At 39.9% G+C, this 20,536-nt stretch overlaps 3 protein-coding genes and 1 long non-coding RNA gene across 5 annotated transcripts in view; 3 read left to right on the top strand and 1 right to left on the bottom strand.

Annotated features, from left to right (window-relative positions):
• LOC310728084 overlaps positions 1-20,536 on the top strand; it is a 72,290-nt gene that overhangs the window by 39,086 nt on the left and 12,668 nt on the right. The window lies entirely within an intron of this gene.
• On the bottom strand, positions 4,971-6,720 carry LOC310728189 (uncharacterized protein). Its single transcript, XM_083545382.1, has 4 exons — positions 6,661-6,720; positions 6,254-6,282; positions 5,679-6,163; positions 4,971-5,572 (listed from the first exon to the last, which is right to left on the bottom strand). The coding sequence occupies exons 2-4, from the start codon at positions 6,274-6,276 to the stop codon at positions 5,061-5,063; spliced, it is 1,020 nt and encodes a 339-aa protein (XP_083401508.1). The 5' UTR covers positions 6,277-6,282; positions 6,661-6,720; the 3' UTR covers positions 4,971-5,060.
• On the top strand, positions 6,820-12,760 carry LOC310728188 (uncharacterized protein). Its single transcript, XM_083545381.1, has 2 exons — positions 6,820-6,914; positions 9,615-12,760. The coding sequence occupies exon 2, from the start codon at positions 9,623-9,625 to the stop codon at positions 11,279-11,281; it is 1,659 nt and encodes a 552-aa protein (XP_083401507.1). The 5' UTR covers positions 6,820-6,914; positions 9,615-9,622; the 3' UTR covers positions 11,282-12,760.
• Positions 19,445-20,536, top strand: part of il2rb (interleukin 2 receptor, beta) — a 12,958-nt gene continuing 11,866 nt past the window's right edge. The window contains exon 1 of one of the 2 annotated variants that reach the window (XM_083545137.1): positions 19,445-19,863. The gene's annotated coding sequence lies outside the window, so the exon portion shown is untranslated. The remainder of the gene's footprint in view (positions 19,864-20,536) is intronic. The other variant, XM_083545138.1, reaches the window with a different exon arrangement.

The raw sequence follows: 20,536 nt of genomic DNA on the forward strand, positions 1-20,536 counted from the left end.
AATTAAAAAAGTATTAACGTTAATTTTCAAGCTATGTTTCAAATACCATGCATATTGTTGTAATCAATGTGATATATATATATATATATACTGTTTTTGTAATTGTTAAAGTTTCTGATATTTCCATCCAAAAAAATTGGTTGTGAAACTGCTTTCAATTACAAAAAGCATTTTGTGGTTCTTATTCAACTAGACATAATATGTTATTATATAACCATTTAATATAAGCATATAGCAAACTAACATGTGGAAGTACAACTTTAGTTCACCAGGACACACTCAGGTCACACACATTCAATCTACAGCAGCATATATGGTTTCATGAGTTGAAACCAAATGTAGATTAAAAATGAAATAGTGGTATATTGGGCACAATAAAGGACATACATGTACACTGATGCTGTATTTACCATCTATAGTCTGATTTCATAACAGTATAGTGCTTCAGAAGAACACAACTCCAGCAACTCCCTCTCAAGAACCATCACTGCTACCAACTCTCTTCATGGTTTCAGGAGATTGAGGTAGTATAACTGGAGTGTGTCACCTCTGTGTGTCACCTCTGTGTGTCACCTCTGTGTGCCTAACCTCATAGTCAACCAATTCGCCGCGTAACCTCAAAGGGTCCTTGCCCCTTCTTGAGTAATTGAGAACTCGATGTGGGTCGTGAGATAAGTACTTTTTTTCAAGTGCAATTTCATGCAGCTGTGTGCCCCTATTGTACAGCCGGGACTGACTGGTATGTACCCCCTTGGATATCCTCTGGTATGCGGTACATTCCAGTTCGATTGAGGGCAGCCTGTTGCATGTCGGGGATCTGAACCATTCCCAACCTCCATTTTGGGGCATTGGAAATGTTCGGGTTCCCCACAATGCCAGCAGACTGGCCCAGGCTTCCCTGCTGCATCTGTGCTGTCAGAATCACCCACCTGCGGGAAAGGAAACACAGACACTTGGAGATGAGAAGGGGGAGATTGAGGGGAAGAAGCACACTGACAGGTATTTTATTTTGATCTTACACCTTCACTCACACAAGTGATGTATTAGACATGGTTAAATGTCAAAAGTCAGACACACATCACATCACACCATCACCTATCAGCTGTCTTCAAGGAAAGCCACAACCCGTAATCACACATAGTGTTCATTTGTACTGCTGCCGTATTTACCATATATAGTATGATTTCTCAGCAGTGTAGTGCTTCAGAGTCCACCAGGGCAAACATTCTATTCTACAGTGAAGACGCCATATTGTAAAATAAATAAAGTAATAATGTAAAATAATTTCAAACTGTGTAACTATAGCTATATCTTGTATATTTGATCCATCTATTAATATTAAATCAAGTGTGTCCACCACTATGAGTGAGTCATTTTACATTCTGAAGAGAAAAATAAAAAAAGCATTTATCAGATGTACCAGATGTATATAAGCATTTATTGTATGTACCCCCTTGGATATCCATTGGTATGCGGTACATTCCAGTTTGATTGAGGGCAGCCTGTTGCATGTCGGGGATCTGAACCATTGCCCCACCTCCATTTTGGGACATTGGTCCTGCAAATGTTCGGGTTCCCCACAATGCCAGCAGACTGGCCCAGGCTTCCCTGCTGCACCTGTGCTGTCAGAATCACCCACCTGCGGGAAAGGAAACACAGACACTTGGAGATGAGAAGGGGGAGATTGAGGGGGAGAAGCACACTGACAGGCAATCGGTTTTGGGAAGAGAGAGGGAGAAAGTTGAAGGGTTTAGCAGCTCCTGGATATGCCGCTAGTCTTCGGCCAGCTGGACTGCCTTATCCAATGATGCCTGATGCTGGCACTGGATTCACTCTGCAGTCCTCGCCTGAAATCACGTGATGAATTGCTCCAGCACCACCAGGTTGAGGATCTTTGGCATTTCATTCCTCCTCCAGCAGCCATTTCTGTCAAGTGTCACACAGTTGCTGGATGTGCAGATGGCCGAATGTGAGAGCTTGGCCGACCTCACGGAGGATAAGGGAATGAAAGCACTGTCTGTGCTGTTTCAGGGTCCTGCTCACTTGCTGTAGGATTGCCTGCTTTAGGTCACTGTATACCAGCATGCGTTTAGCCTGCAGTTGCTGAGAGCAAGCTGGGCCTGTCAGGAGAGGAGCAGTAGAACTTGGAGAGCTCGCTCCAAAGCTGACCAGTTCTAGACTGTGGCTGCATGATTGAACAGCTCGAGGGATCCCGCCGCATGATCCCGTTGCCCCATCTTGTTTAGTGGGATGTTAGCAGGAATGCAGAGGCAGGAGCAGTTTGTTTCTTGTTTCCTAATAGTCCTCCACCTTAGCATAAAGCAGTTCCAGAAAGTGCTGGTCCTACTCCACGTGTACCTGAAGGAGGGCTTGGTGTTATGAATGCTGGAGTTCGGCGAGCACTTTCACCAGCTCACCCAGCGGTGAAGACTCCATGGTGTATTACACTGTTTCAGCAACAGTGTAGAAGAGCTTTGGGTTTGGAGAAGAACAGTGGGATGTCAGCAAGTTATTGGCAGGACCAGCTGTATTTTATTTTGATCTCACACCTTCACTCACACAAGTGATGTATTAGACATGGTTAAATGTCAAAAGTCAGACACACATCACATCACACCATCACCTATCAGCTGTCCTCAAGGAAAGCCACAACCCGTAATCACACATAGTGTTCATTTGTACTGCTGCCGTATTTACCATATATAGTATGATTTCTCAGCAGTGTAGTGCTTCAGAGTCCACCAGGGCAAACATTCTATTTCTACAGTCAAGATGCCTTTTTAAATTAAATGTGCTTGAATAAATAAATAAAAAAACCCTGAAAATCAACAAAATGATGCTTATACTTAAAACAATACAGATTTCCTTGGATTTTTATAATAAAATCAGCCTCTAGGTTGTTGGAAGAGTGCATTTCGGTGGCATCTTTAGAGATTCAGTACAAAGTGGATACATACCTCTATCTGTGACCAACACCACTAATCCCACAATCTGCAAATGATTCAAAACGCAGCTGCAGGGCTTGTGTTCAATCTGCCCAAGTTCTCCCACACCACCCAACTGCTGCTCCTTTACTGGCTTCCAGTAGCTGCACGTAACAGATTCAAAACACTGATGTTTGCCTACAAGGCCAAAAATGGACCAGCACCATCTTCCATTTTTCCATTTCAGATCGTCAAGAGCACCAAATTCCTTGGTGTTTATCTGGCGGACAACCTCACCTGGTCACTTAACACCAGCTCCATCACCAAGAAAGCCCAGCAGCGTCCCTACTTCCTGAGAAGGCTGAGGAAAGCTCATCTCCCTCCCCCCATCCTGACCATGTTCTACAGAGGGACCATCGAGAGCATCTTGAGCAGCTGCATCACTGCCTGGTTTGGGAACTGCACCGTTTAGGATCGCAAGACCCTACAGAGGATAGTGAGGACAGCTGAGAAGATCATCGGAATCTCTCTCCCCTCTATCATGGACATTTACACTACACGCTGCATCCGCAAAGCACACAGCATTGTGGACGATCACACACACCCGTCACACACACTTTTCACACTCCTACCATCAGGGAAACGGTTCCGAAGCATTCGGGCCGCCACATCCAGACTGTGCAACAGTTTTTTCCCGCAAGCCATCAGGCTCCTCAACAAAGAACTGAACTGAACTCTCTCTCTCTCTCACACACACACACACACACACACACACACACACACACACACACACACACACACACACTTACACACAACTGTGTGACTGATCCGCACAAACCGGACTCAACACCCATCATACACTTCGTTCACCCAGGTTTCAATACCAATCACATTTTTCACGATCGCAAAATGTTTACATGCCGTCTGTTGCTGATTCCGGGACTTGTTATTTTGCACAATATTCTGTCCAAATCCTTTGGTCACTGTTAACTTTATTTTTGATTGCTGCTGCTGCTGAATTGCACAAATTCTGTTTACATTTTTCTGTTTACACTGCACCTTATTCTGTTACGACAGGTTTTACTGGCGGAGCTATTTCTATTTTTAATTTTATATTTTGTGTATTGTGTATTGTCCTGCACTGTCCTGTGTTGTCTTGCACTGTCTTGTGTTGTCTTTTGCACTGTTTGCACCAGCTGCACACATGCACTTTATGTGGCGAGGATCTTAGTTCTCGGCCCTGTGTTCTTCTGTTCTGTACTGTTTGTTTTATGTTGTTCTATGTAGCACCTGGGTTCAGGAGGAACGTTGTTTCATTTCACTGTGTACTGCATCAGCTATATATGGTTGAAATGACAATAAAAGCTTCTTGACTTGACTTGACTTGATCTTACCTCAGTGACCTCATCACATCTCACACTGCACCACACTGTCTGAGATCCTCCAGCACTGCTCCACTGGTACCACCTTCCTTCAGAATTAGAGGTATGTACACTTCAAGGCTTTTCTCTGTTCTGGCACCGAGGTGGTGGAATGAACTTCCCCTAGATGTCCGTTAAGCGACGACTGAAGACCTACCTCTTCCTGAAACACCTAAATTAGCACTTTCCAAGTTTGTAGAATTCTAGAGTTATATTTATATTAAGTGTGTAATCTGGTGTACCAGTGTAGATTTATTCATTAATAGAGACTCAAAGCACTTTTGTCTGTCGCTCTGGATAAGGGCGTCTGCTAATTGCCACAAATGTAAATGTAGTGATTGTGATTGGATTGGAAAGCTGTCATTAAGAACATACCATTATATGCAACCCTTAACAAAAAAGGCCTAAAAAACCTCTGGGAGAAATGAGGTTTCAGAACAGCAGCTGGAGAAACACTTATAGCATTTAAGAAATCTTTAGGCTACTTTTGTAGGTATATTTTGGATTGGAGCAAGCTAATACCACAGATTTATATACAATTTGAATGTTAAAGCTAATGCCAACTATTGACAGTTTCCTGTTTTCTACCCCAAAGAACCACAGCTTCTTTTATACTTTATCTTTATTTGTGCAAATATCTGACACACCATCTTGCAAAGTTGTACAGAAATATATGAACTGATGAAGCACAGAACCACACATCATTTGTGTCTGTTCAAAATAACATAGCATTTTCTGAGCTATTCTGAGAGGCACAGATGGCTGTGAGACATTGGTTGTTCTCCTTCATTTGGTTAATGAGTCTTGGAATGTCTTCACTGTAGAGAAGCTCATTCCCTGTGATCTCATTTACTGCCTTCATCACATCTTCCATCACCTTCACCACCGGCTCCTGGAGGATGAATCTGCTAATCTGGTGTTCATCTACACTGGCCTTCCCACTCAGAACACTCAGGAGGTGGACAGCGCTTCTTACTTTATTCTGGAACTCAGCTACAGACACGATCTGCTTCTTCACCTTCTGGATTTCTTCACGGGTCTGGTTCAGCTTTTCATCTTTCTGACTGATGTCACAGTTGGTCTGGAAAATCTTGTACTCGTAGTCAGAAACTTTATGATTGTATTTTTCCACTTCTGTCTCAGACTTTTTCACCTCCTCTTCAGCCATGTTGACAGCATGTATTGCTTGATCCAGTTCAACTGCACCACCAATTACCATGGCAGAACCTGTAGAGAGAAGGAACAAATGAAAGCCACATAAAATTGTGAAGTTTATATAACAGTTCAGCTACAGTATATCAATATTTTTTTATTTATATGCTGTGATTCTCACCTGCAATCCATCCAATCACTGGTATAGCTAACAGCCCTGCTCCAACACCTGTGACGATTTCAGCAGTGTGTTTCCTGTTTTCCTGATCCTGAAGCGTCTTTTCTGTTGAGTTCAGATTTCTCCTGGCCACCTCGAGAGTTCCCTGCAATTCTCTGAGTAATTGTTTATTTGATTCCTGCTCTGTTCTCAAGTTGTCTAAGGTTTGTTTTGTATTATTCATCTCACGATTGAGTTTTTCCTCATCTTGTATAAGACTCTCTAAGCTTTTATCCAGACTCTCTAAACCTGAACCAGCCATCTGTTCTGACTGCTTCAGGTGCTGATGAGCCTGAACTATCTGCTGTCTGATGGAGATGTAGTTGGAGCATTGGCCAGTAACAGAATCTACATCTGCAGTAATCAGGGCCTCGTAGACTCCATTCAGGGAGGAGATTCTATCCTTCAATGGACCAATAACAGCCTTAGCTGTGTTCCTCAGCACAATTCTGCAGATACAAACACACATTTCCACACTGAACATTGTACAAATCAGTTGATGGATATGAACCATTTCTATGTGAATACTGGTAACTTACCCAGATGAAGAAGGCTGCGTCATCTTTACCTGAAACAGAAACGAATAGTGCTATAGTTGGGAAAACTCTTTACAGAGCAAAACAAATTCACACTCAATTGTCTCTGGCATATTTTTTTTTAACACATTCTCTTGAAATAAAGTTAAATAAAAGCTCCCCTCTTTAAATACCACTTTGTCAGACTTTTCTCAAACTGACTTTATGCTCGCTTCATGTTACACAAGGTGACAACAGATTATTCAGTTTTTCCAATTTCCTTCTGGCTTTTAGCTATTTTTCTTTTATATATATATATATTTATATTTTACCAGTTTGAATTGCAATGCTAAATTTGTTACATATTTATACACAATAAAAAAATTATCAATTGTATATAATAAAAGTCATGCAGTGTACAGCCTGATTACCTTTGCACAGGAGTTCCTAAAGGGAAGAATAAAGTGTGAAATGTTACGAGGTTTATGTGTTTGCTGTTATTTCTCTTTTGGCTCTCCACCATCCGCTGAGCTTCTTTTGAACCGGACTGTAGGAGGGTGGGTCAGAGGGGAGGGGTATCACTCACTATTAAAACACTGTGAATTTCTGTTTGCTCTCATTGCACCATCTGGGTTGCAGAACTGACAGACTTCACACCTTCACTGAAGACTAACAGGATATCAAGGTAAGAGGAGACACACTGTTCTAAACCATTTTTAAATGGATTCTAATCATAATAATAAGAAGAAAATTTTTTGTTTATTTTATTTATTTTTCATCACTCAAGGATACCACACACTAAGTTACAAAAGAAAGCATAATAAACAACAAGTAAAAGAATAGTAATTTGAGTAAAATGTGAGTATGACTGTGACACTGTAACTGGGCCAATAAGATTTAGGGAGAGTATTCAATGTTAAACAGGTGAGACTTATGTCTAGATTTAAAAACAGGCAGAGAGTCAATGTTTTTAATGTCTGAAGGTAAAGAGTTCCAGAGCCGGGGAGCAGAGCAACAGTATGTAGAATTTCTTACCGCACACATCCCTTCTACTTTTTTACTTTCTTTTCTACAATTAGAATGCAAAAGAACGATTCAAAAGCAAAAAATGATTGACTTTTCATTAAATTAACAAATAAATTTAATTCAATTCTTTGTGTAAAGCAGCGTGAAGTTAACAGTAAAGTGTTAAATCACCTCCTATGTGTATTTAAGTTCTCCTTTTGTCTCAGTTTCTTGCTTTATTCTCAAAATTGTGTGGTCCGTCTTTGTCTTTTGCTGATGTGTACCTGTACTACACAATGACAATAAAGTTGTATCTATCAATGTATATGATGTATAGATGTCAGGTGGAGCATATAACTAGGGTGCAACTTCAAAGTCATTTCAGATAGAGCTGACTTGTGTTTATTACATTATTTTAATTTCTGTGTTATTTTAATTTCTGTGTCACGTGAGTTCAAGTCTGGAGTTCCTTCATCCTTTATTCCTCTCTAAATGTTCTGCTTGATGTTAAACTGATGCTGAACTGTATGTTGGTGATCAGTAGATACACCAAGCAGCAGCGGAGATTTTAGTTGAATGACACTGTGGGTGAACCACACCATGACCGAGTCCCGACCAGGTTCATTGATTGTGACATGATATAATAATTGACACGACCGTGCAAATAATTGGTATAAAATAGATCAATAAACCGATAGATTTTTTTCTGGCAAGATGCCATGCTTTCAAAACAAGTTTAAAACAGAGCGAGCGCTCGACCCTGATTGGTAAATTGCTGGTTGTTTGACCAGTTATGCTTTTATTCACTTATAAAATAAAAAAGGAACGACTGATTTTACAAAATGTAGTTGAGTAAAAAGTAAGATATTGAACTTTGAAATGTAGTGAAGTTACAGTAAAATTCTCCCCAAATGGAAATACTTGAGTAAAGAACAGATACATGAAAAAGCTATTAAAGTACAATAACAAATTACATTTACTTTATCACTGTCCATCACTGCTGTGTGAATGTGTAAGTGTGTGTTGGGACTTGGAGTTTGGGGTATCTAATGAGGAATGGAATTCATATCTGATTTTGACCTGAACACAGAGTGCCCAGGGTAAAGCACAAAAACATTTAAACTTGAACTGGAATGTTCTTCAAACAATCCTCCACAGAATGCATGTGAAAGCTTACTGGAATGACTCTGTCCACCAGACCAGATCTGGTGTTCCCTTTTTAGCAAGAATAGTCAGAGGGTGATATACAAATATTTACAAACCTACCTTTAATATCTGGCTAGTGCCAAAAACTCTCTCACCTCACGGAGATATTTGGAGTGTATTTTCTCTGTGTGTGAGCTTAACATCACAGTCGACTTCCTGTAGCAAATTCTTTCATGTTAAGTGACTCAATTTGTGAAGTTTTACTCTCAGGTCAAGTATTCCTTGAATCCAGTTTGAAAACTGTTAGAATGTTTTCCTATCCACTATCCACCCACCAACGTATGGTATGCCGTGTCCCTGTTTCGAAGAATTACTGCAGACCCTCAGGCATGGAACCCATCTGCGCAGGCAGGCACACACACACACACACACACACACACACACACACACACACACACACACACACACACACAGTTCTGGTGCAGATAAATCAGCTGTACACTTTTTATAAATTTGTGCTCCGCTATAAACAAAGCTCAGCTAAAATTGGTGGCACAATGGTGTGATTTAATTTGGTCCACTTCTTGTTTCACTTATTGTTTTATTCAACTCGTGTTTTTCTTAAACTCATGTTTCTCTGATGCTTGTTTTTAAAGTTTATTCTTCTTTAAGACACACATTTTTTAGAATCATTGAAAATAGAACAAGTAAAAGTAGAAAGAAAGAAAGAAAAAGGTAAAAGTAATAGAAGCAAAATGTGATTACAAATAATTTGCTTGCGTTATTTTTAGGCAGGTCCACTTGCAGTCATGGGCTTTGGGTCTTAAGCCCTGATAATCATGTACATTAGAAATTAATACTCGGGTTAAATCTCAGTATTGTGTTTATATATACATGGCTTTATGATAAATTAGTTGAATAGTAATAATAAAGCATAGAGTATAGAACAATACTATTAGAAACAGTATAGAATAGAATTGAAAGCCTTAATGATGTAGACTGTAGCAGGGCAGTAGACTGGACCAGTGAAAGTTTTTGAATTTAATTTGCATTATTATTGATATTAATGTTACATATAATGTACATGTACATGACCACAACATCAAAGAAATATGTTTATGTACATATATATATATATATTGTATATTAATGTTCAATGTTAATATACAATTATATTATAAAAAATATTATATACTGTATACAATTATTATATCTGTTTTTGTAATAGGAACAGGAAAAGCCATGGATTCTCAAATTGCAAAGAAAAATCAAAGCCTCAGCACAGCAGAGGAGATGAGAAACCAAACCAAGCTTGTGATGCAGCCGTATGCCAACTGGGAGGAGTATCTGACTCCTGCTCCACTCTCCATAGCCATCCTGGGAGAGCTGGTCTTCATCTCCTCCAAAGATGATTTCTCCATCAACAAGAATCCACCTAAAGATGGCTACCAGTACATTAAATACCCCGACTCATTTCGAGCCTGCCTCATGCAGGTGTGTAACTCCGGCTGGTGGGCTTTCAATGAGGCCCATAAGAACATGGATCAGATTAGACTCCACACCATGGCAGTTCCAGATGACATGAAGACTGCTGTGAAGATCCTTTTCCAAGACAATGATGAGGTTGTAAAAGCTCACCTTCCTGACCAGCTGGAGAACATTCGTGTCATTGCAGATGACTGTCTTGAGTTGGCAAATTCAACAGAAAAGCAGTTCACTGATGTTATCAATATTATCCAAGAACTGCTGGAAGCATGTGTAAATGCTCAGTGCTTTTATGGAGAGGAGCTGGAGGCTATCAAGAAGAAAATAGATGAGGCCAAGCTGAGGAAACAGTCAGCAGAAGAAGCTGCTAATCGCTCAGAGAAAGCAATGAAAATCATAGAAGAGCAACTTAATGATGCCCATGAAAATTACAACAATGCAATGGATTTATTACCCAGTGGATGGGAAATGATAGCTATGGGTGTTGTTTCAGGACTGACTGAAAGTGTCTCAGCTGTTGTTGCAGGAATGACAATCTCAATGACTCAGCCATTGAGCATAATCAGCAAAAAAAGATCAATTTCTGGTGTAAAAGAAACCCTTTTTCAAGGTCAAGATTCCACTGTTGATGTTGATGTATTAAATATCTACTGCAAGTCTGCAGAAATCCTAAAGTGTACCGAGAACATTCAAGAGTTTGTTGAGGACCAGGTGATTAACTGGAAAGATTTGTATGATCAAAAGAATAAATCTACAAAAACAGATTTTCAGGCAGAACAGTTCAAAAGAATCAAGCAGAGTTTAGAAAAAAGCCCAAAGTGCAATCCAAAGGATGAGGCTAAAAGCCTGTGTGATGAGGGAATTGAAATCTGTGCAGAACTAGCAAAGTATGCACCAGAGGGGAAATGTGAAGAAGCCAAAGAAAAGCAGCTGATTGAAAGAATCCAGAAACTGACTGAATCATCTCGCAGTTTCGACAGCAAAAGTAAAGATGTAACAAAGACTCCTCCTCTGGCTCCCAAACCACCAATGATGTTTAAAGAAGTAAGTAACTCTGAGAAGAAGAGTGCTTCACAAAGGGACTCAGAGAACGCCAGGTTCTGCATAGAGCAGAACCGCACTCAACTGGACAAGACCAGAGAGATCTATGAGAAGAGTGTAGAGAACATGGAGAAGAACCAGAAGGAGCTGACTGAAATCCTGATCACCATGAGAAACTGTGAGGTCAAAGAGATCGACTTCAACACCACCATAAATATGCTGGTTAAAGGTATGGATGCCATGGGGAGGGTGAAGGAGCAGTGGGAGAAGATGGTCCGCTTCTTTCAGATGGTGTCCAACATTGTGAAAACCACCCTGAACAGAACCCTTAAAGATTTTGTCACCACATCTGAGAAGACACAAACACTTTCCTAATACGCAAAGCTCTTCTCCAAAGATCTGCTCTACAATCAAGCCTTTCAAGCCACAAACATCTCCAGCCTCATCAACATGATCTCTGCTACCTACACTGAGGTGTCCACCAAGTACCTCATGGATCGTGTCAGCTCTCTGGGAAAACTGATGACCATGGACAAGGAAAATCCAGAGTTTCTTTCTGAGCGTTTGAAGTTACAGAACTCCTGTGATGAGGCTCAGAGAGCCATCTTACAACTTGTCCTCAAGAACAAGGGGGAGTTTGAAAGGAAGAGTGAAGCAAGACTGGAGAAGATCGACAAAGAGTTGCTCGCCATTCTCCCTGCTGCTGATCCAGAAGAGATCAAGAGCATTCAAGCATCTGTTAAAAGTGGTTTCGCAGAGGAAGAAGAAGCAGCCTATTGCTAAATAAACACAATTTCTTCTTCTCCACAATATATCACATATTTCACTATATTCATTTCAGCACGTAATAATGCATTATAACTGTAGTAGAGCTCATTATCTACTAAAGCTTGTTTAGAGAAATAAAAGCTGATACTTCTTGCATACTAATACTTCTTAAAAGCTAATGCTTCCTTCCTGCATAATGATTATATGTGATTCATACAGGGGAGATCAAAATTAAAGAACATCATTTCCTAAACTACAGGATTCAATTACAGGAGCAGAAGACCAACTTTTAAACATGTTTCTTCAGATAAATATATTCTGAGGCACAGAATAAAAAACTTGAATGAAATATTTGACAAAGAAGTTACTTCAGATACCTTCTAGTTATTGGTGCTACAGTTAGTGCTCATTTTTATTAATTACCTGTCAGACCTTTCAATTTTCACTGAATAAAACAAAAGTATTTTTTTTTCTAAAAACGCACTGCAAATCAGATAAAGCAGTTTCCTAAAACTAACAACCTTGAAATAATGAAATGACCACGCTAGAGTCCTGATCTAAACCTGATCACTGGAAAATCATTTGTAACAAAGTTATGAATAAGAAAGTCACTAGAGTTTCTGAACTGTGGAAGAGTGAATCAAGATCACACTAAAGCAGTGTTAGAAACCCTTCAAAATTTCTGTTGTAATCTTCTTTCATGCTACAGTGGTCTCTAATTCTGATCACTGGGTTTTTGTTGAGGTTCCTTGGTTCTTTTGTAAAACATACTGGAACAGTGGTATATGAACCCCTAAACTTACATTCAATTGTAACTGCTGAAGATCTTTAATGTATTAGAAACACAAAGTGGTTATAAATTGTTCTCTAATTTGATCTCCACTGTATGTTCAGTAAAAATGATAACGGATGAAACCCTGCATACTAAATTAGTTGTTTAACTAAAATTTATTTAGATTAAAAAAAGAGCAGCTTTGCTTTTTAGTAATCATAATAATACTGAAAAATATATTCCATTTCATTATTCTCATCTTTCTGGAAACTGTCCAGAGCTCGTATACTGAATAAAAAACATGTTAAGCATCATTAAAGGTGATTGTAATGTTATATGTGTGTTTCAGTGTAATCAGTTCACTAACAGTATTCCAGCATGAGGTGTTGTTACAGTGCACTTATACACATTTACACAAATCTTCCGTATAAAATACCTCCAATGTAACTGTTCAGCTTTTTGTATTTGACATTATGTTACCCAATTATTCAGGACTAATTCTTGACTCTATTATGAAAGTTTAACATGATCCATTCTTTGTGCACAGGGGTCTGGACCCCACAGATTGGGGATATTGTAGTTATGACTGCATTATTGTGTTTTTTCCTTTAAATAAATGACGCAATCGTGCAGTTGATCGTTGACTTGAACCCATGCACCAGTTTATAAGCAGAAACGCCACAATAACTGGATAATCTGACTTCAAACTACACACTTCCTAATAAATACACGTCTATGAAGGCAGGAAAATGCACACAATATCCTAAATAAAAACACAAAAACAGTACACACAGCTCACATCAAATCAGCTTGTGCTGTTGTGCTGTCACAAACTGTGTTTAGCTGAAACTACACACCACCAGTGATACAATAAAATATGTGTAGGTTTGTCTGTCTGTTGTTTTACCAAAATACACCACATTCTGTAAAGGGAAATAATGCATGTTAACTACATTTACACAATGACATAATTTACAGCTGCTAAAAGTACAAATAGACTTTAATCCAACATGTTACTTGTTAGATATGTTTCATTCGATTCCAAGTGAAACGACACTCTGCATCGTTCTGATCTTCTAGGGTCCCCGAGATGACCTTTTCTAAAATGTCTACTACAGATCTTTGGATTGGGTGGAAACAGTGAAACACGTACACGTACACATCCTCCCTAGAATATAATCTGATTTAGAGTCATCAATGTTTTAAGACAGCGCCATCTACTGCTCATCATCTCCACAGTTTCATTATTTGAAAATCAGCTTGACTCAGCTGAAAATGTTTTCAGAGACAGTAACAGCATTGTGTTTCTCTGTAATCTAAATGAAAGCCAATACTTCACATCACATTGTTTTCAAAGATGTAGCGCGACCAGGCGTCTGGTGTGTGACCAGCTTGAGATGTTTCAGCCAGGCACCAGGTGTGTTCCTGTCCTAAAATCTCTCCAGAATCAGACACCATTTAAGGTGTTTATTATATTGACCATGTATGGTGTCGTTTTATTAACATTGTCAATGGAATAACGTACCTTTAAATGTGCTGCATAATGGTATCTTCACAAACCTGCTCTGATTCGATGGCTGGATGCTGCAGGGCTTTTTTTAAATCTATGCAAATGTCATTCAGTTTAATCATTTATATGATAAACTGGTTACATTTTTTATTTTACACGTCAGTATATGTAGCAACATTGCTGTTTTTATTGTGTGTGTTTTTGGATTTTTATATTTATGTCCCATAGATCAGGGGTTTCCAACCTTTTATGTACCAGAGACCAGTTTCATGCATAACAATCTTTCCGCGCTCTGATGAAATCTATGTTTATATGTGTTTAAGGCATATTATGGGTTCAAGAAATAATTGGGAGTGAACAGAGGCTGTTGGCAATCACAGTTCCTGTCTATAGTGAAAATCTGTAAATTATAGTGTGGACACCAGATGGATTGAAGGTTGATTTTTTCCGATGCTTCAAGTGAACACGTGTTTTATTTTAAGCACTTAGAGTGCCCCCTAGTGATCACCCAGGTGAGTTTACAATCTGGGAACATTTACATTACACTACAGACTAAACTGATTTACAATCATTTTTTTTTAAGTTTAAGGGTCTTGATAAGGGGCCCATCAGCTAGAGTCTGGCTTGAATTTTGAGCTCATGACCTTTGGATCAGGAGATCCATGCCTCAACCAAAGAGCTACTGCTTCCCCCAGTACTGAAACACACAATAACCACACATTACTGTACATGAATAAAATGGATCAGATGGAGAATTTAAATGAATACAAATGTAAACATTTATCAATATCATGTCATCTGCTCAGGTCTGTTATTATATTCAAACTATACTGCATATGTTACATTTACATTTAGGTAAAAAGATTCTGTGTACAAGTTATACACATTCCATTTACACATTCATCAGATATACGGTACTGTTTGTTTCTCATGGTCATGCTCATGGTCAGTACTTTTCTAATAACTAAAACAATGTTTGTTGTTAATTATGTCAAGTTCTTCACTTCTACCCTGTACATTATATCCCTATGTTAAGTTTCTGTGTTTAGTGAGTCTGTTGTTCCTCCTTAAGCACCATTTAAATGTTTGGGTTTCTATATCTATAATTACATTATTATTATTATTATTATTATTATTATTATTATTATTATTATTATTATTATTATTATTATATATTAGTTACTAAGTTGCTAGATATCTTTAAGATCAATCGAAACAATATAACATCCTCAATTTTAAATTATAAATTACATATAAAGATATAATCAGGTAATAAGATAAGATAAATTACTGTGTGTGTGTGTGTGTGTGTGTGTGTGTGTGTGTGCGTGTGTGTTATAACCTTGGTCTGCATATTGTGCATATTGGTGCTGAAGTTCCAGGTTAATGTGGTAGCAAAAAACTAGCTGAGCTTGCATTTTTGGATATTTCCATTAGATAAATGATTCAGTGTTGGTTATGCTGTAGCCAAATACACACCAAGTCCAGTTCAGTACCACAGAATCCTCAAAGCCTGACCAATCAGAATCCAGAGTCTACCAAGGTTTACCTAGAATTAATCTAATCCAGAATCGAGCAGCAATGTGCTGTCATTTGCAGTTATATGTAAAAGCTGTGATATTAAAGACTGTGTGAATGCTGTGGGGGACGTGTTTGGGACATGTGTTTGGGACATGTGTTTGGGACATGTGTCTGTTGAAGATGTTTGAATTTTTGATGTGAGGAGAGCTGGTGATTTAGGAGGTTTTTGGCTTCGAGTCAATAAATATTTGCACCATGTGTGTGTGTGTGTGTGTGTGTGTGTGTGTGTGTGCGTGATATTTAACTCATTTCAAGTCTATAAAGTGTGAAAGAGCAAAAAAGTTGTGCATTAAGTGGAAATTTCTGTGATTGATGTCTTTTATATTCTAAGATGTGGTAACAACATAACGTAAACCTGAAAACTTCACTGACGTGGTTTGATCATAAAAACCACCGAAACTATTTTCCACCCTCTCTCTCTCTCTCTCTCATTTACTCTAACTTTTTTTTCGGCTTCTCCCGTTAGGGGGCGCCACAGCGGATCCTCCGCACGTTTGATTTGGCACATGGTTTACGCTGGATGCCCTTCCTAACGCAACCCTCCCCAATTTATCCGGGCTTGGGACCGGCACTAAGAGTGGCTGGGGATGGTTCCCTGACCGGGAATCGAACCCGGGTCGCAGCGGTGGGAGCGCTGCATCTTAACCACTAGACCACCAGGGGACTCTCTCTCTCATTTACTCTAATTCTGTAAAATTGCATATAATAATTAGAGTTCATCAGTTTGAACTGATAAATTTTCTAATTGTACATGTAGATGCCCTATTGATTGGACTTGTGTGTCTGGTGCATCCCACAGACTGGATTGGATTGAGATCTGGGAAATTAAGAGACTGTGTCAACTCTTTATGATGTTCCTCAAACCGTTCCTGGTGAGTGTGCTGCAGTGTGGATGTGCAGTTTTATCCCAATGAATGAAGACACAAGCATTAGGGAACATTTACAACAAAGTTTAGGAAAGTGATGCGTAACATCAACGTACCATCAACATGAAGACCTGGACACAAGGTTTCCTGCAGAACATCACCCAGAGCATCACAATACTCCCACTGGCTCCAGATTTGATGTCCAATGTAGGAGCTTTGGTGGTGTAAATGATCAGCATAGGCTTTCTGACTGCTCTGCAGCTCCCTACACAGGAAGCTGTGCTGCTCTGCATGTTCTGCCTTCTGTCTTTCTGAACCAGCATTTACATTTTCAGCAGTTTGTGCTACATTGGCTCTTCTATAGGATCTAACCAGCCTTCTTTCCTTATGCTCATCAGTGACCCATGAACCTGTCACAGATTCCCAGATTGTACTTTCTTTGTAGCATCTTTGGTGGGTACTTACTCTTGCTGCTTTTGAGAAGCTCTGTCCCAGATATCTTGACATCACAACCAGGCCCTTGTCAAAGTCAATCTTCCTGCTTCCAACACATCAACTTCAAGAACCGACTGCTCACTTGCTGCCTAATAAATCCCACCTCTTCTCAGGTGCCACTGTAACTAGATGATCAATGTTCTTCACATCACCTCTCAGTGGTTTTAATGTTTTGGCTGATAGGCAAATCAGCATTTTCTAGATTTTAGCATCAGAATAAACATTTCTCAGATTAGGTTAAAACATTTCTACCTTCATTAAACCTTTGACCAGAAACTGTGCAAAGACTCAACCTGTGGTGTAAGTCAATGTTTTGTTATCATATGTTTGGGTCTCTTCATTTCACATTTCCCTTTCATGGCCCCAACCACAGACACCGGCCTGTTTCTTTGGTGTTGAAGAGTGAGCAAGATGTGAAAGTGCACACACACACACACACACACACACACACACACACAAACACACACAAAAAACCCAATGTCAACCAGCTGAGAAAAGTTGATCAGACTATAAGTTTTATAGTAAATGGATTACTTTTACAGGGAGAAAAAGGGTTGTTGTGAGCACTGATCTTGGGGTTTCCTCAAACAACAGCATCATGTGTGGCTTTGGCTCTTTAAGATCTCTGGATTTTTTACACATTAAATGACTGTAGTAGTTTTTACTGTAATTTATTTTAAATGGATGATGCCGGCTTGCCACGAGGTCAGAACGTTGCACTGACAGACTGAAGGACACCTTGCTCTATTCCATCGAACACAAAGGGTTAAGGGCCTTGCTCAAGGGCCCAAGAATGGCAACTTGACTATACTGGGGAATGAACCCCTTACCTTCTGACCAGTAACCCAGAGCCTTAACTACTGAACTTTCATTTCCCCACACTCCTCCATACTTTCCACTTAGGTCTAAATACTTTCGTCTATTTTATTTCTATCATTCTCCCGTCTCTTTCTTTCTCGATCTCTTTCTATCTTTCCATACATACACATGCTCATCAGTCAGTCAGAACTTTTAAACCACCCGCCTAATATTGGGTAATGCTTCTTCCTTGCTCATAATTGTCAAGGCCTGGACTTCAGACCTCTGAAGGTGTGCTGTGGTCTCTGGAACTAATACATTTGCAGCACAACCTTCAAGTCCTTTTGTAAAATTGTGAGGCGGAGCCTTAGTCCGTCAGAACTTTTCTGCCTTCTTTCAAAGTGCATCTTGGTGCCACCTCATCCCGAGGAAAGCCACGATCATGTGTGCAGTGAGTTCCTATTCATATTACAGTGCTGACACTGGAGATTTGTTCCATAAACATTCCTGAACATCTCCTGTTTTTTCCTCATTTTACTTTCAATTGAATGAGCTGTTGCTATAGAAACGAGAACACATCAGGGCGGAAGCATTCATATTTCCATAGCTGGAACACAGTCCAATCAAATCCCACATTTTACAGCGCCATGGTATGGGGAAATGGACCGATGAAGCAAACACCCGCTACATATCACATACCGTCATCAGAGCCTCCTGCAACGCTCTGAACAGAACCTTTCTGCAACGTTCTATAAACATTTACAGGAACGTTAAAAAAACAATTGTAAGTGTTACATGACAAATTTTACGGTTATAGTTATAGTGCTGTTTTAGAAATGGAAAACTCATGACGAACTTATGAAGAACCTATGAAGAACCCTTGACATCACACACACACACACACACACACACACACACACACACACACACACACACACACACACACACACACACACACCTCACATCATTGCAGTGAGTTTACTCTAAATCTGTAGTATAAACTATGTCTGTTAATTATTCTATAGTTCTTCTCTCTCTATCACACACACACACACACACACACACACACACACACACACACACACACACACACACACACACACACACACACACACACACCCCATGCATGAAGCCCCCTCACACTGTTTTCTGTGGTTTGATAAGTGGAGCTGCTGAATCGCTTTGTGTCACTACAAAAGCCGCATTTTTGTTTCCGTCAGAGAAGTCTGACCTTTACAGGAACGCAGTAACACACACACACACACACACACACACACACACACACACACACACACACACACACACACATACACACAAAGTAGCAGTTATGGCATCAAAAAAATTGGTGTGCAGAGTGTCTGCTGATTGCGAAAGGTTCCTTTTTTTTCACCTGTAAAACGTCTCTGTGCCCCTTATCACACACCACGCTCTCGCCACACACACACACACACACACACACACACACACACACACACACACACACGCACACACACACACACACACACACACACACACACACTTCACAAAAAAGCAAGGCACAGGAATACACGTGTGAACACTGACCCACTACCTTTGCACGTGTGTGTGTGTGTGTGTGTGTGTGTGTGTGTGTGTGTGTGTGTGTGTGTGTGTGTGTGTGTGTGTGTGTGTGTGTGCTTATATATGTTTGTCTAAAACAGGATGTGGTCCTCATCAGACTTTTTTTCTTTCTTTTCTTGTCACTCCAGATCGGGTTTGCGACTGATTTTCCATCCACACTTCAGACAGGAACACACATATACACACACACACACACACACACACACACACACACACACACACACAGACACACACACACACACACACACACACACACACACATGTACGGAGCAGTATCCCTGCTTGTGACAAACCCATAGACCTGACAGAGAAAATAAACAGCAAGTTGAACAGATGGACAGAAGCAGGAAGGGAGGGGCCGAGTGACTGACAGAGAGCGAGAGGGAGAGAAAGAAAGAAGAAAAAGAGAGAGAGAGAGAGAGAGAGAGAGAGAGAGAGAGAGAGAGAGAGAGAGAGAGAGAGATGAAGCATCACTAAACAGGTCACAAGGTGGGATTTAATCTCCATGTTCATGGCTCCTGCTCACACTGCCAAATAAAGCATCTCAGCCTGCACCTACAGCGGACAGGTGAGTACACACACACACACACACACACACACACACAACACACACACACACACACACACACACACACACACACACACAGACACACAGCTGAATAAGATGCATTTAATTGTGATCTTGATATTAGTAAGCATCGGAATCTGAGTTATCGACAATGAGTTCATGTTTTACACGCAAGAGGATGACTGTGTGTGTGTGTGTGTGTGTGTGTGTGTGTGTGTGTGTGTGTGTATCTATGGAGGACCTGATGTTAACTGTAACAGTAGTAATATATGGAAACAGTTACGGTCTCTCGTGATCGAGTTTGTTCTGCAGGGAAAAGTTCAGCATTGAAAAAATAAAAGCATTTAATTTTTTTATTTATTTAAATGAAATTAAAGATAAACAAAATGAAGGTTTTACTGAAAATTCTAGAAAATAAAACAACAAAAGTAAAGATTTCAGAAGATCTAATAGGCTCAGCGTGCTACAGAGAAAGCAAGGAACTATAAACTTCTCAGATCTCCCAAATCTTCCAGCTTTCCTGCTGGAGACTCCTTCTGTACACGCACTTCTCCTTCCAGAAAACTCCGTGTCTTGTGAGTGGAGTGAACGCTGTGCACGTCCCTGAGGATGCGGACCAGCTGTTAATACAGAAAGCACAGGATATTAGAACAAGCGCATTAATATAAACCAG

The sequence above is a fragment of the Silurus aristotelis genome (assembly GCF_946808225.1).
Source record: "Silurus aristotelis genome assembly, chromosome: 6".
In the NCBI taxonomy this organism is placed as follows: Eukaryota; Metazoa; Chordata; class Actinopteri; order Siluriformes; family Siluridae; genus Silurus; species Silurus aristotelis.

Bases quoted from the DNA above. Each gene is read 5' to 3' on its own strand.
- LOC310728188 (XM_083545381.1), top strand. From the start codon at position 9,623: ATGGATTCTCAAATTGCAAAGAAAAATCAAAGCCTCAGCACAGCAGAG.
- LOC310728189 (XM_083545382.1), bottom strand. From the start codon at position 6,276: ATGACGCAGCCTTCTTCATCTGG. The intron at 6,164-6,253 runs GTAAGTTACCAG...TTGTATCTGCAG, and splicing joins ACGCAGCCTTCTTCATCTGG to AATTGTGCTGAGGAACACAG. The intron at 5,573-5,678 runs GTGAGAATCACA...TTCTCTCTACAG, and splicing joins AGTGATTGGATGGATTGCAG to GTTCTGCCATGGTAATTGGT.